The 12,226-nt window shown below is 61.0% G+C and overlaps 1 protein-coding gene across 1 annotated transcript in view; it reads right to left on the bottom strand.

The window, feature by feature from the left end:
- The window catches only part of PKD1L3 (polycystin 1 like 3, transient receptor potential channel interacting), a 57,691-nt gene extending 45,862 nt beyond the window's left edge, over nt 1–11,829 (bottom strand). Inside the window, exons 1-9 of the mRNA XM_030582001.1 lie at nt 11,652–11,829; nt 10,813–10,947; nt 8,438–9,277; nt 6,956–7,372; nt 6,632–6,726; nt 4,414–4,545; nt 3,866–4,042; nt 2,837–2,964; nt 2,624–2,750 (exon numbers count right to left, since the gene is read on the bottom strand). Coding sequence (XP_030437861.1) covers nt 2,624–2,750; nt 2,837–2,964; nt 3,866–4,042; nt 4,414–4,545; nt 6,632–6,726; nt 6,956–7,372; nt 8,438–9,277; nt 10,813–10,947; nt 11,652–11,829 — 2,229 coding nt within the window. The remainder of the gene's footprint in view (nt 1–2,623; nt 2,751–2,836; nt 2,965–3,865; nt 4,043–4,413; nt 4,546–6,631; nt 6,727–6,955; nt 7,373–8,437; nt 9,278–10,812; nt 10,948–11,651) is intronic.
- Nucleotides 11,830–12,226: the final 397 nt, after the last annotated feature.

Here is a 12,226-nt window from a genome sequence, read left to right as displayed (position 1 = left end):
ATACTTGAGTGCAATACTATTACTGTCTCTATGTCTTTTTGTAGGTTGTGGTAACCTGTATCTGAACTGTTTAATGGATAAATCATCCTGTGCTAATTGCCAGGATGTTTGGGAGGAGAGTTAAGCCTATTGTTTTCTCAGGCCAAAAGGCTGCTGGAAATGTGTAAGAATCCTGGGACATGATCCTGCTTCATCTCAGATCTGCTTTGGGTTTTAAGAGGAGGAAACGTTAAGCCAGAAGGATTGAGATCCCCAGTCACTGACTAGAGTCACCCTGAATATGGACCTTGGACTATAACCTCTGGACTATTTCCAAAAGGACTTTTGGTAACTACAAACTCATCTCTGCTGTGTATCTGAACCTCAAAAATTGAATTCAAGTCTGTGTGTATATTGATCTTTTAACCAACTCTCTCGCTCTCTCTTCTTTTTTAATAAATTTTAGCATAGTTAAGAAGAATTGGCTATAGTGTGTATTTTGGGTAAGATGTAAGTTATAATTGGACCGGGGCATGTGGCTGATCCTTTGGGATTGGAAGAACCTTTTCTTTTATATGATGAGATAAGATTTTCAGTAACCATCATTATATCTGACGTGTGTGTCTGGACGGAGGCCTGAGGCTGGGCACTTTAAGGGAACTGCGGTGTTTGTACTTCTGAGTAACCAGTGAGGTACTATAGAAGCTGTTCTGTGCTGGCTGGTAAATCTAAGTATTGGAATAACCACCAGCTTCTGGGGTTTGTTTGCCCGTTTTGTTTGCAGTTCACCCTGATTGAGTGACCTCAGCTGGCTCCCACGGGCAGCACCATCACACTGCACCTGGGGTTAGGTCGGGGTAATGATGTCGCTCAAGGGTGTGGATTTTCCACACCCCTGAGTGCCGTAGCTAAGTCTGTAGTGTAAAGCAGGGCTAAATCTCACTTATACCAGCTGTATCCCACATGGTAAGGGACTATTTGAGTAGTTGTATTGTGAGCCTCTGTGACTGTGTAAACAGAGACATTACTTAGGGTTTGGCTACACTTGCAGCTGTACAGCGCTGGGAGTTACAGCTGTCTTCGTACAGCTGTGTAGGGCCAGCGCTGCAGTGTGGCCACACTGACAGCTACCAGCGCTGCAGGGTGGCCACATTTGCAGCATTTGCAGCGCTGTTGGGAGTGGCTGAACAGGCATTCTGGGATACCTCCGAATACCTTGGAGGCCAATTACAGCGCTTTTGGTGGCCACACATGTGGAGCAGCGCTGCATCACCAGCGCTGCAATCCTTATACCCCAGGCAGAGCAGGAGTACAGCCAGCGCTGCAGCCATGGAGATGCAGCGCTGTATGTGCCTTGCAAGCGTGGACGGTGAGTAAGTTGCAGCACTGTAAACCCATCACCAGCGCTGCAACTCTCCAGTGTAGCCAAGCCCTTTGGGTGAACGGCTCAGAAAGTGTTACGCCTTGCCCAGAAAGAATAGTCCATGGATACCAGATGGACCGTTGAGGGATTGGTACAGTCAACAAGAGGACAAAAGACTTTTGTTGCTATTCTAGCTCCTCCCTGTGAAGATGAGTCATGGAAGGGACTCCTCATGTCAGCTGAGCTTTGCAGCCAAAAGCATGTGGGAAGAAGAGACTGAAACCTGTAACAAGATCTGATGATCTCTCTGCTGCCTGGACTCTGGGAGCAGGAGTGGCTCCAGGCCCCAGCATGCCAAGTGCGTGCTTGGGGCGGCAAGCCACGGGGCACGCTCTGCAGGCGCAGCGAGGGCGGCAGGCAGGCTGCCTTCGGTGGCTTGCCTGCGGAGGGTCCACTGGTCCAGCCTGCCTGCTGTGCTTGGGGCGGCAAAATGCCTAGAGCCGCCCCTGTCTGGGAGGAAGGTTTCTAAGCATATGCAAGAGATTCCCCAAGGCTTAGGGCAGCTTAGCCCTAAGGACATATGGATCTTGCTGATTTTAGAATCTTCAATTGCCTTTTGAAACTGAAGATTGTAACTTGTGTGCATCTCTGCTGACCCTGCTTTAACCTTGTAAATAACCCTCTCGTTTCCTTTGCCTGTTTAATAAAGCTTCATATAGCTTATGACAGGATTGGCTACAGGCTCTGTCTTTGCTGTGAGATCTGAGGTGCAATTGACCTGGGGAGAGTGACTGGTCCTTTGGGACTGGCAAGAGCTTGAATCTTGCTGTGATTCTTGATGGAAGGGACCAGCCATCACAAAGGAGTGCTCAGGGGACTGTCTGTGACCCCATGGTAAGGCTGTGCTGGTGCCTGAGGAAATCATCCTTGATACTTGGCTGGTGAAAGCTAAGCACAGACCTCACAGCCAGTTTGTGCCCTGGTTCCTAGCAAGCTGCCCTGAGGTTGGCATGTGGCAGCATCACAGGGAACTCAGCACAATGAGCAGACAGAGGCTCTAACCCTGGGCAGATCCTTGCTGGGGAGGGCAGGGCAGCACTGCAGTCTCTTTGGGACTGCCCTGCAGACCAGGTTGTGTTGCTTTGGGCTGTAAGGGTTCAGAGGAGCCCAGACAGTGCTTTCTGCAGCTAGCTGCCCTCTCTGTGCCCAGCAGGGCCTGCCTAGCACCCAGCTGGGCCCGACGAGGGGAGCTGGAGCAGTCAACACTGCCTGCTCACTTACCCGGACCTGCACGCGGGGGTGTTTGCTCAGCAGCACTCCCCAGGCAGAGGCTGATGGGAAGGCCAGCGTCAGAGGCATTGGCTGAGCCAGATGGTACGAGCTCTGGGGCAAAGTGGAGGCGTTGCGGCTAGGGAAAGGGAGGGACAGGGTTAATACATTGCAGCTGCCCTTGCCCCCTAGGCGCAGAGACGTTCGGCCCGTTACCTGAGTTACCTGCTCAGCATTGTGCTGGCCACAGGAGAGGTCACTGTTACAGACGACTCCACAGCACAGCTGCCCTCCCAGAGCACCGTCTGTATCCCTGTGAGCGCAGCCATGGTGTTCTCCAGAGCCTCCGTCAGCTGCAGCAGACAGGGCATGTCACCACAGGCCCAATGGGACAAGGGGCTTCTGCTGCTCCCCGAGGGCAGAAGTGCCCCCATGGCTGTTCCCCACAGAGCATGGTTTCCAGCACAGTGAGGGCAGCCTGGCAGCATGCCCTGGGGCTTAGGGCTGACTGCAGGGAGGCCAGGGCAGAGGCAATCCTGCCGCGGGGACAAGCCTGAGAAATGCAGAGCCCGAGAATGGAGCTGGAGAGGGACCGAGCACCGTAGGCTCCGGCTCATGCAATGGGGGTGAGGGCTGCCTCAATTAGGGTTGCCAGGTGTCCAGTTTTTGCCCAGAAAGTCCAGTTGAAAGGGGACCAGTGCAGTGTCCGGTCAGTATTGCTGACTGGACAGCAAATGTCCAGTTACCATAGTGACCACAATTGGCCTCTGCCACCAGGAGGGCAGGAGGAGCAGCTGCTGCTAAAGGAGGAGGGATCCGGACAGCGTACGGGGCTGGCAGCTGGGCGTGCTGCCCATGACAGCCCATCCCAACTTCTCAGTGTCCGGGACTCTAGTTCTCTCCAGCCCCTCGCTCCAGAGACACACATGCCTGCCCCGCTGCACCCCAGTTGGGCAGGCAGGCAGGCTCCGCATCAGCTCCTCCCACCCCGGCTCTGCAGGTGGCAAGTGAGTCCCCGGGGAGGGGAGAGTAAGCGACAGGGGGCCTGTAGTGTTCAGTTTTGAAAAAAATAGGAAGTTGGCAACCCTACACCCAATGCAGGAGCCAGAACCGGAAGCAGTGGCACATCCGGCCCCTGCTCTGACCCTCTTCCCCTTCCCCAGACCCTTGAGGTGTCTTTCTGCCCAGGCCAGGTGTGCCCTCCGCGCCTTCCCAGAGACCCTGCCTCCAGGCCCAGGCTGACCCGAGTCCCACCTGGTTCCGGGCCCAGTGCGACGTGGGTGCGCTGCTGTCCATGGCCGTCAGGAGGTGGCTGAAGGACTGGAAGAGCGAGGTGGCTGCGGGTGTGCGGGCGGAGCCACTGCTGTTGCTGGGGAGCGGTGCCTGCAGGAGCTGAGTGCTCAGGAACAGGAGCGACTCACTGGCCTCTCTCTGGGGATATCAAGCCCTGGAGAAGTCAGTGGGCTGCCAGGCGAGGGAGAGAGGAGCTCACGGTGTGACCTGCCTGGCCTGGGCATTCCTGACGCCTCTCCCCACGGGCAGCTTTGAGCGCCCGACCTGAGCAGCAGAGTGGTGGGGACAGTGCTCAGCCCGGCCAGTGTGGGGCCGTCGCCCTACTCAGCTAGGAGACAACGCTGCTGCTAGAGCAGTTCTGGCGCTCAGACAATCCCCAGGGGCCGCAGGCACTGCATGGCAGCCTACCCCTTCCCGCTCGAGAGTGCACATCCTTCCTGGCCACCCTTGCCACCTGTCTCTGCTCTTCCCCTCTAGCTGTCCAGCTGCCCGGCCCGCCCTCTGGCTACCTGGGCTGCCTCTGAGAGCAGGCTGGTGCCCTCCGTCAGGCGCTGGATGGTGTGGCAGGCTCTCTGCAGCGCTGGCAGATGGTGGATAGTTCGGATGGCCTGGTTGAATTGTCTCATTGTGTCCTCCATGGCCTGTGAGGAAGTGAGTGTGTGATCAAAGCTGGCACCAGGAGCCCCCTGCTCCCTGCTGCGGGGGGACGCAGGCTCTGCCCTTGGGGTGGGACCCTGGGCAAGCTTGGAAGGGAGCTCAGCTCCAGGTCTGCTGCTGCCCACAGCGCTTAATTTAAAGGTCACAGCAGGATCAGCAGCTCTTACGTCTGGGTGTCTTGGGAGCAAAGAATGAGCTGAGAAAAGCTGCTGCCATGAGCCCAAAGCTCAGCTCCATGGTGCCCATGGAGCTCTGGGGCCTGGGAACAGGTGTCACAAGGCATGGGGCAGGCAGCCCCAGGCAGTCTCTGGGCCAGGAGAGGGTGTGATCTGTCTAGGGCTGGCTGGACTCTGCAGAGCCCCAGCAGGGCGGGTGGCAGATGCAACCAGGCCCAGCCCATCTACCTAGCAAGGGGCTCGGCTGATTTTGGCTAGTGATGCTGCTAGGCAGAGCCAGTGCACAGGTGCCAGAGCTCCATGGCGAGGCACAGCTGGCCTGGTCAGCATGAGCGGTGCATGGAATCCAAGAACTGGAATGAGGGGCAGCTCCCGTTCAGTGTGCCTGGGTGTGTCCAGGCTTGTGTTTGAGGTAGGGTTACCGAGTGTCCAGTTTTCAACTGGAACACCCGGTGGAAAAGGGACCCTGGCGGCTCTGGTCACCACTGCTGACCGAGCTGTCAAAAGTCCGGTCAGCAGCACAGCGGAGCTAAGGCAGGCTCCCTGCCTGCTCGGGATCTGCACAGCTCCCAGAAGTGGCAACATGTCCCTACGGCCCCTAGGTGCAGGGGCCAGGGAGGCTTCACGTGCTGGCCCCGCCCTGATCACTGAAGGCACCACAGCCAATGGGAGCTGCAGGGGTGGCACCTGCAGGCATGGGCAGCACGCACCGTGCAGAGCCACCTGGCCAGGGGTGGCTCCAGGCACCAGCACACCAAGCGTGTGCCTGGGTTGGCAAGCCACGGGGGGCGCTCTGCTGGTCGCTGCGAGGGCGGCAAGCCACGGGGGGGAGGGCTCTGCCAGTTGCTGCGAGGGCAGCGGGCAGGTTGCCTTTGGCGGCATGCCTGTGGAGGGTCCGCTGGTCCTGCGGCTTCGTCGGACCTCCCGCAGGCTGCCGCCGAATCCACAGGACCGGGGACCTCCCGCAGGCAAGCCACCAAAGGCAGCCTGCCTGCCGTGCTTGGAGCGGCAAAATATCTAGAGCCGCCCCTGCACCTGGCTGTGCCTCCGCCTAGCGGCAGGACATGCTGGACGCTTCCAAGAGCAGCACTGAGCCAGGGCAGGCAGGGAGCCTGCCTTAGCCCCAGTGCATTGCTGCCCAGGAGCTGCCTGAGTTAAGTGCTGCCTGGCTGGAGCCTGCACCCTGCACCCCTTCCTGCACCTCGAACCCCCTGCCCCCCTGAGCCCCCTCCTGCATTCCAAACTCCTCATCCATGGCCCCACCCCAGAGGCTGCACCCCTAGCTACAGCCCACACCCCCTCCCACACCCCAACCCTTTGCCCCAGCCCAGTGAAAGTGAGTGAGGTTGGGGCTGGGGAGAGCAAGCAACAGAGGGGCTGGAGCGAGTGGGGGCGAGGCCTCAGAGAAGGGACGGGGCCTCAGAGAAGGGACAGGGCAGGGGTGTTTGGTTTTGTGCAATTAGAAAGTTGGCAACCCTAGTTTGAGGAGAAACTGACCGGTCCCCTGAGCCTCGGGCTCCATGGGGCTGCTCTGCTCTTGAAGGGACCAGGCCAACGCATCAAAGCCAACACCCCACACTTCAGTTCCTGGGAGCGCAAATGCACCTCCCGCATCTCAGGCCACTCCACTTTCATTTCCAGAGCAGCGAGTGACAACATGCTCCCAGCAGCCCGCAGAGACCTTTGCAGCTGAGAGAGCCGGTCCAGTAAGTGCCTTGTCAGGAGAACCCCACATTTCCAGCGTCAGCTGGACTGTGCAAAGGATAGAGACTGGCAGCCTGCTAGCGCCCTACAGCCAGGAGAGGGGGGATGTTAAATGACCCAAGCCCCCAGCACCCCTTGAGGGCCCACAGAAACAGAGCGAGTGCCCCAGGAGCCTGGCTTGCCCTCTCACCTGAAGGGCCCTGTCCGAGGAGGCTTCCTGGAGCAATGTCCAAGAGTTCACTGTAAATGGGTCCAGGTTAGGGTCCTGCAGGGTGGTGACTGTTCCTGTGGAGAGTGGCTGCAGAGGGGGCCGCAGAGTGGCTGGCTGCGTGGCAGGCCCCGGCATGGCTGGCTGTATGGCAAGTCCCAACGTGGCTGGTTGCGTGGCAGGCCTCGGTGTGATTGGCTGTGTGGCAGGCTCCTGCATGGCAGGGCCCTGTGTGGCAGGCTGCGTGGCAGGTCCCGGTGTGATTTGCTGTGTGGCTGCCTGCATGCCAGGCCCTCGAGTGGCTGCCTGCATAACAGGTCCCAGCATAGTAGAACCCAATGTGGCTGGCTGCGTGGCAGGCCCCAGCACTGCGGATCCCAGTGTGGCTGGCTGCGTGGCAGGCCCCTGCATGGCAGGCCCCAGCATGGCAGGCTGCGTGGCCGTTCTCCATGTGACTGGCTGAGTGGCAGGCCCCAGCACTGCGGATCCCAGTGTGGCTGGCTGCGTGGCAGGTCCCTGCGTGGCAGGCCCCAGCATGGCAGGCTGCGTGGCCGTTCTCCATGTGACTGGCTGAGCGGCAGGCCCCAGCACTGCAGATCCCAGTGTGGCTGGCTGCACAGCAGGCTCTGCCTTGGCTGGCTGTGTGGCTGTCTGCATGGCAGGTGCTGTTGTACCTGCGGTCGTCTGGGTTCCGTTGCACATATTTTTCCTGCAGGAATGCATCTGTTCGGAGGCAGAGAAGAGGTTACTGGGCTACAACGTGTCTCTTGTTGAAAAGCAGGCACTGCCTCCTTGGGGCTGTTAGCTTCCCTCACCCCTCACCCCCCCCCCAGCACAGCCATCACCAGCACAGGGGGGAGGGGCGTGCGATCCTGTACCCCCCACACACCTGCCCGTTCACATAGCCCAGCAATCCCAATGTCAGGCACCGGGAGCTGACTACTCACCGGCCAGGCCGTGGCTGCATCTCTGCGCTGCACGAGGTGCCCTGCTGAGGAAAGAAGGAAGCTCAAACAGAATCAAGCCAGTTTCCCTCCAGCTAAGCTCCCAAAACCAGGGCGGGTCGAACACCCAACCTGGAGCTGTGCCCCCAGCTCTTGAGTGTGCACCCATCTGTGTGTGTGGCAGGAGGAGGTGGCCGCGGGATCTGACTGCTCACTGCTGGGCCTTCACATGCCTGCACGTGTTGTTCTGGACATCCTGGCCCCGGGGCTAGAGCACTGGGCCCGGGGCTTAGCTTGGGGCAGCCAGAGCTCTGCATAGGATGGTGGGGGAGGCTCTCAGCTCACTGCTAGACCCTCACAGAGGCCTGCACTGGAGACATGTTGGCTCACCCTGTCTGGGCGCCATGGGCCTGGCTTGACACGCCCAGCACAGCTCGCCGGGTGTGCACTTAGTAGCAAAGCCCCTGGGGTGCTTCAGACAGGGAGGACTGGGTGGAAATTTGCAGTGTTTGCTCCCCTGCAGCTGCCATGCCTGCCACAGGATGGGCAAGGGTCCCCTGGCTGTGTCACGAGCACAGAGCCGGCTGGCACCAGTCAGAGACCCAGTCCAGTACAGACCCCCTGAGAGCTGACGGGGCTCCTGTGCCTGGCAGTCTCCAGCACCCAGCCCAAAGACCAGCCCTCATGCACCATGGCCAGTGCCACCCATGGGCACAAGCAGCCGAGCCCACACCCTAGAGTCTTCTTGCTGAGGCCATTCCTCGCTGAGTCCCAGCAGACATGGCCGTGGGGCGATGGCCTTCGAGACAGACTGTCCCAGTGGCTTGGGCAAAAATGTCCTTACCAGCAGCTGGCCTGGTGTCTGTGCCGGTCCCCGCAGCTGGTCTGCTGTCTGTGCCGGTCCCCACGGCCAGTCTGGTGCCTGTGCCAGTCCCAGCGGCGGGTGTGGTGTCTGTGCCGATCTCTGCGGCCTGTCTGGTGTCTGTGCCGGTCCCCATGGCTCGTCTGGTGTCTGTGCCGTTCTCCACGGCCGGCCTGGTGTCTGTGCTGGTCCCTGCAGCTGGTCTGCTGTCTGTGCCGGTCCCCACGGCAGGTCTGGTGTCTGTGCTGGTCCCTGCAGTAGGTCTGGTGCCTGTGCCAGTCCCAGCGGCGGGTGTGGTGTCTGTGCTGATCTCTGCGGCCTGTCTGGTGTCTGTGCCGGTCCCCATGGCTCGTCTGGTGTCTGTGCCCGTCCGCGCGGTGGGTATGGTGTCTGTGCCGGTGCCCGCGGTGGGTCTGGTGTCTCTGCCAGTTCCCGTGGCTGGTCTGGTGTCTGTGCCAGTCCCCGCAGCCAGCCTGGTGTCTGTGCCAGTTCCCACGGCCGGTATGGTGTCTGTGCTGGTCCCCACAGCCTGTCTGGTGTCTGTGCCGATCCCCGCAGCAGGTGTGGTGTCTGTGCCGATCCCCGCGGTGGGTCTGGTGTCTGTGCCGGTCCCCGCAGCCGGTCTGGTGTCTGTGCCGGTCTGCGCGGCAGGTGTGGTGTCTGTGCCGGTCCCCACGGTGGGTCTGCTGTCTGTGCCGGTCCCCACAGCTGGCCTGGTGTCTGTGCCGGTCCCTGCGGCCGGCCTGGTGTCCCCTTGTGAGGTTTCTCTCTCGATCTCCCCAGTCTGGTGAGCGGCGCGCGAGTTCCTCTCAGGGGAGGTATCTGTGGAGAGCTCAGCGTAGAGATGAGGTTGAACGTGGCCTGCACCACCCTAGCCCAGCTGTAAGTCTGGGGCTCTGGGCCTCTGGCCCCGTTTCTGTAGCTAATTGCTGAGTTGTTTAGTATTTGGCCCTGGGAGCCTTTCGACAGCCAACACTGAATAAACACTAAACCCACCGTCCTCCGGGCAAGGCCTCCAGGCACCATGGCAAGGCCTTGAGGGGACCACAGGGCAAACCGGCCATTCCCAGCCTGCTCCATGGCGCCTCCTCGGGGAACGGGAATCTCCTGGGGGCAGGGGGCCTGGCTTCTCTGCCCAGCCCGTCTCTTTGCTGCCAGGAGCTGATGGGAGCTGGTTACTGGGCTGCTGTGGAGCTGGGGTGGGAGTGGGGAGAGGAGATGGAAGCAGGAGCACCAGGTGTGTGGCAATGCCGCAGACATGTCCCGGCCATGGTGGGTGAGTCTCTATCGATTGGGATATTTCGGTGGGACTCCCTCCCCAACCAGGCTCTGGCTTATTTCCTAGCTGCCCTGTACTGGTCAGACCTGACCAGGCCCACAGGGGGAAGCCAAGGGCCCCACCCATGTGCACTTTCCCCACCCTCCTTGCAGCACAGGCGAGCCAGCCAGGCACTGCACGGGGCAGCACAGGACCCTGGCAGGCTACTGCCCCTCACTCCCATGACGCCACAGGGAGGGGGCCTGTCCCAGGCCATCACACCCTCCCCACCCCTCTCAGGCCCACTTGCGTAACAGTGGCCTGGGGCGTGTGCATCAGCCCCTCACGTAATGCCCGGGGTGTCCGGCTCAGCCCCGCTCATGTAACGCCCGGGGCGTCCGGCTCAGCCCTGCTCATGTAACGCCCGGGCTGTCTGGCTCAGCCCCGCTCACGTAATGCCCGGGCTATCTGGCATAGCCCCGCTCACGTAACGCCTGGGGCATCCGGCTCATCCCCACTCACGTAACGCCCGGGCTGTCCGGCTCAGCCCCGCTCACGTAACGCCCAGGCTGTCTGGCTCAGCCCTGCTCACGTAATGCCCGGGCTGTCCGGCTCATCCCCACTCACAATAATGCCTGAGCTATCCGGCTCAGCCCCACTCACGTAACGCCTGGGGCGTCCGGCTCATCCCCACTCACGTAATGCCCGGGCTGTCTGGCTCATCCCCACTTACGTAACGCCCGGGCTGTCCAGCTCAGCCCCGCTCACATAACGCCCGGGGCGTCCGGCTCAGCCCCACTCACAATAACGCCTGAGCTATCCGGCTCAGCCCCGCTCACGTAACGCCTGGGGCGTCCGGCTCATCCCCACTCACGTAACGCCCGGGCTGTCCAGCTCAGCCCCGCTCACATAACGCCCGGGGCGTCCGGCTCAGCCCCACTCACAATAACGCCTGAGCTATCCGGCTCAGCCCCACTCACGTAACGCCTGGGGCGTCCGGCTCATCCCCACTCACGTAACGCCCGGGCTGTCCGGCTCAGCCCCGCTCATGTAACGCCTGGGGCGTGTGGCTCAGCCCCAGCTCCCAGCCAGCACTCACTGAACTGGCAGATGAAATATAGCTCCTGCACACATGTGTCCCTCCTGGAGCTGATGGTGCCTGAGTCCCTGGTGATGTAACTGCACCCGGCAGGGAAGGGGGTCACAGCTGCGTCCGCCCCGTGGGCAGAGAAGCCTGTGGGAGAGACACGGGGAGCAGTGATCCTGGGGCGGGCGGCCCTGCGGGGAATTATCTCTGGTGCAGGGATCCAGGTGCGCTCTGCATCGCCCAGCTGTGGGCACCATGCATGGCTGCAGAGCTCAGCCTGCGCGAGGCAAGCGCCCAGTGAGCGGGCTGGCAGGCAGGGCAGGGCCTGGTGTTTCCCCAGTGAGCAGTGCTGGCCCCACCTACCAGCACGGCCTCAAGCTGCCCCATGTCACGGCAGGCAGGGTGCTCCCGGGAATCCCTGGCTGTCTACACAGCCAGCAGCAGCCCACAGCCCTGAGTGTTAGAGCCCAGCTCAGCAGACTCAGGCTCGTGCTACACGCAGAAGCTAGCCAGGTGGACAGTGCTTTGTCTCAGGCAGGAGCTCGAGCTCTGAAACCCAGGCTCTAGGCCGCAGCCAAATGTCTGCACAGCTGTGTCTAGCGCTGGTGCGTCGGCCCGAGTCTGCTGCCCAGCTGCAGGTGGTGTGAACGTCCCCATGAAAGCCTGGGGCTGCCGTGACCCCTGCTGGACCGCTCGGCCGGACAGAGGGCATTGTGACTGAGCACTGCTGGGGCTGGCCAGCCTTCTGGAACAGCAAGGGAGAGGGTTAAGGGGGGCCCAGGATGAGCCCCCACAAAGCCCTCCTCCCAGCACAGAGAGGGGCAGCAAGTCCCAGGACCCCTCGCCCTCACCTGGATGCTCTCGCAGGCCGACCCACCACTTCTCTCCTTCCACCAGGCAGTGGTTCAGGAGGGCCTGCGTCTCTGGGTTCCAGGAGTGCACCAGGCGCCCGCCATTGGCCTGGCACCAGGCCTGGGCTCCCCAGAAGCTGTTCTGGAGCCGGATGAACTTGTAGCAGATGTCTCCCATGCGTTGTTGGTGCCAGGGGCACCTCGAGGCAGGCCCAGCTTGGGTAACACTTGCCAAACAGAACCAAAGCCACATCCCTGATGGTGGTCGCATGGTGCCAGTGGCTCCGGCTGCCCATCCTGCCCTTTATACAAGTCTGGTGCTTTTGTCCCAGGTCCAAGCTGAGCACTGAAACAAACCCGCCCAGTTCGGATTCCCATCCCAGGGCAGCTGAGCAAACAGAGAGAGGCGAGTGCATCCCACCAGCCTGCCCAGGCTGTGCCATTGAGAGCGGGGGCTGTTTGCAGAGAAGGGTGGGGCAATTGCTGGCTCCCAGCATGGCTGTGGGACACAAAGGAGAGTGGAGGATGCAATGTTCCCATGCAGGGCACAGGGAGCTGAACACCTGCTGGGGCTG

The sequence above is a fragment of the Gopherus evgoodei genome, chromosome 12 (assembly GCF_007399415.2).
Source record: "Gopherus evgoodei ecotype Sinaloan lineage chromosome 12, rGopEvg1_v1.p, whole genome shotgun sequence".
NCBI lineage: Eukaryota > Metazoa > Chordata > Testudines > Testudinidae > Gopherus > Gopherus evgoodei.
This window is presented reverse-complemented; position numbering and strand designations above follow the sequence as displayed.